General features: G+C 35.6%; 1 protein-coding gene across 2 annotated transcripts in view; it reads left to right on the top strand.

Moving 5' to 3' along the window:
• The window catches only part of LOC106533046 (guanine nucleotide exchange factor DBS), a gene marked incomplete at its 3' end in the record, with an annotated part of 29864 nt that overhangs the window by 14244 nt on the left and 13488 nt on the right, over positions 1-2132 (top strand). The window contains 1 exon segment of one of the 2 annotated variants that reach the window (XM_014029256.1): positions 1603-1693. In XM_014029256.1, coding sequence (XP_013884710.1) covers positions 1603-1693 — 91 coding nt within the window. 2 annotated transcript variants of the gene reach the window in all.

Here is a 2132-nt window from a genome sequence, read left to right as displayed (position 1 = left end):
CCTGACAATAGAGCTCAAAGGTGTGGGATCATTTTAAGAAAATGAAAGAGAAACCTGTACAATATCTGCAGAGCAGAACTTGCCTTCCACTGCAATTATTTTTAGTTAGCATATAGCTAAAATCTAACAATGGTTATATAATAGCAGCTGCATTCTGGCGCGATAAGCTGTATGTTTTATATTCAATTAACCTATGATCTGTTAGTCGACTAATCGAAAAAATAATCGGTGATTAATCTGTTATAAAAATAATCGTTTGACAGCTCTAGGCTTCCGTAAACAGCAAYAGTTTGAAGACAAAGTTAAATTCTGTCCAGATTGACGAGCTAGTGGCTAGTTGGAGCTTAAAAGGAGTTTGCTGCTGTCTTAAATCAAGGTAATTAAAAAAAATGTCATAGTAGTTTATTCTTAACACTATTTTACAAAAATATATGTTGCTGTCAACCTTAGAATAAACAACTATTTATATAGAGTCCTCTGGTTAATAGCAAGCTCAAACAGCAGCAGCTAGCTGTAGCGCTCTGGTCCAGCCCATAGTGCCTAATTTAGTAAATATTTTAACAAATAAATACATAGAAAAATGTAACGTATGCATAATTAAGTAAAATATAAAAACGTCTATTTACCTAGAATTTTGTGGGTATCAAGCAACTAGCGCCAGTTAGCAATTAGCTGTAGCATTTCTGGTGGCACCTGGAGCATTTCAAGTAAGATTACATTCTATAATAAATAAATACATAAATAAATAAACAAATAACATGTACAATGTAAAAATAAAATATTTAGTGCCTTAATAAATTAATAATTACACTGAATTCTGTTTTATTAGTATGTGTGTGCAAATAATGTTAGCAGTAGCATTTCAGCTTACTTTCTGTAGGATATGATATGTAATAAATAAACAAATAACATGTACAGTATATAATAAAAAAGTATCATTTTAAATATATTAATAAAAGGATATTTGCATAAACTTCTGCATTTATTAGCAAATACATATAGTGTTAACAGTAGCATTTTTGGTGCAGGGCATTTCTGTCAGGAATATTATATTTCTGCTGAAATTATCCTATAATGTGAGAATGAGGTTGGTGTAAAGGTGAAAAAAAGTGTTTGCATGGAACATTTTTTTAACTAGAGTTGTTTGAAGGCTCCAGCAACCAGCCTAACTAACCATTAGATTGTTAGCCAGTTTTATCTACAGCAGGCAAGATATTAATTGTTCAAAGCCTTTTCACATGACCCCACTTTAAATGATCTGAACTATTTTTAACATGTTTTTTAACTGTTACTAATTGCACAAAMCCTCCCTTGGTTGTTCTGAAATATGCCATGCAATCTGTTAGAATAAAACAGGATCTAAACATCAGTTTAATAACTATATTAAAAGTTACTAGTATGTGCCAAGRCAATAGATAGTTATGCAACACACACAGACATGCAAGATGAAGATGCCCACATGATTTGAGCAGCTGTGTAGACTTTTAACACTTGGTAGATTTAGGCTTAAACACAACACACCTTCTCCTTATCTAAGTGGCACAGAAATGCAGCGGAGTGTTTTTTTTGTGGTGATAACACTGCGTGTGTCTCTCCCAGCAGCGCCGCAGCCTCTGGAGTTGGCTTCATCCTGATCGTCGACAGACGGCTGGACCGATGGGCCGCCGTCAGAGCCACCCTGCTTCGCATTGCAGTAAGATCCTGTTCTGTTGGCATGTCTGCTTGTGGGTGACAGAGAGTGTGTTGAGAAAACTGGAACATTATTCGCTGACGACATCCCTCTCAGGACCACAAATGGCTGTTTTTAAAYTGCCGGTATTAGTCTGCATGGGTTGTTTCAACACAGATCCTTGGGTGTAGCTGCTGGTGTCAGCTGTCTGTGGGTGTAATTTGGTGTGTCGCCTCTGAGAATAATGATTGTTTTCAATTTTATTGTTTGCTGCATACTGAAAGGCCATGTATGGGGAAATGGGTATCATTCTGGGTGTTGAAATTTGTTAAAAATAGTGTTTTGTGCTGGAGTGGCTAGTAGAATCTCTTCACACGGAATCACAGTGTAGGTAATGAGAAATGTTTAGAAGGTTTTAAGTGTTTGGAATGAAGAAAATGGAGAAAATTAGCTGGTGTATATA

Source organism: Austrofundulus limnaeus, unplaced genomic scaffold (assembly GCF_001266775.1).
Source record: "Austrofundulus limnaeus strain Quisiro unplaced genomic scaffold, Austrofundulus_limnaeus-1.0 Scaffold874, whole genome shotgun sequence".
Taxonomy (NCBI): Eukaryota; Metazoa; Chordata; class Actinopteri; order Cyprinodontiformes; family Rivulidae; genus Austrofundulus; species Austrofundulus limnaeus.
This window is presented reverse-complemented; position numbering and strand designations above follow the sequence as displayed.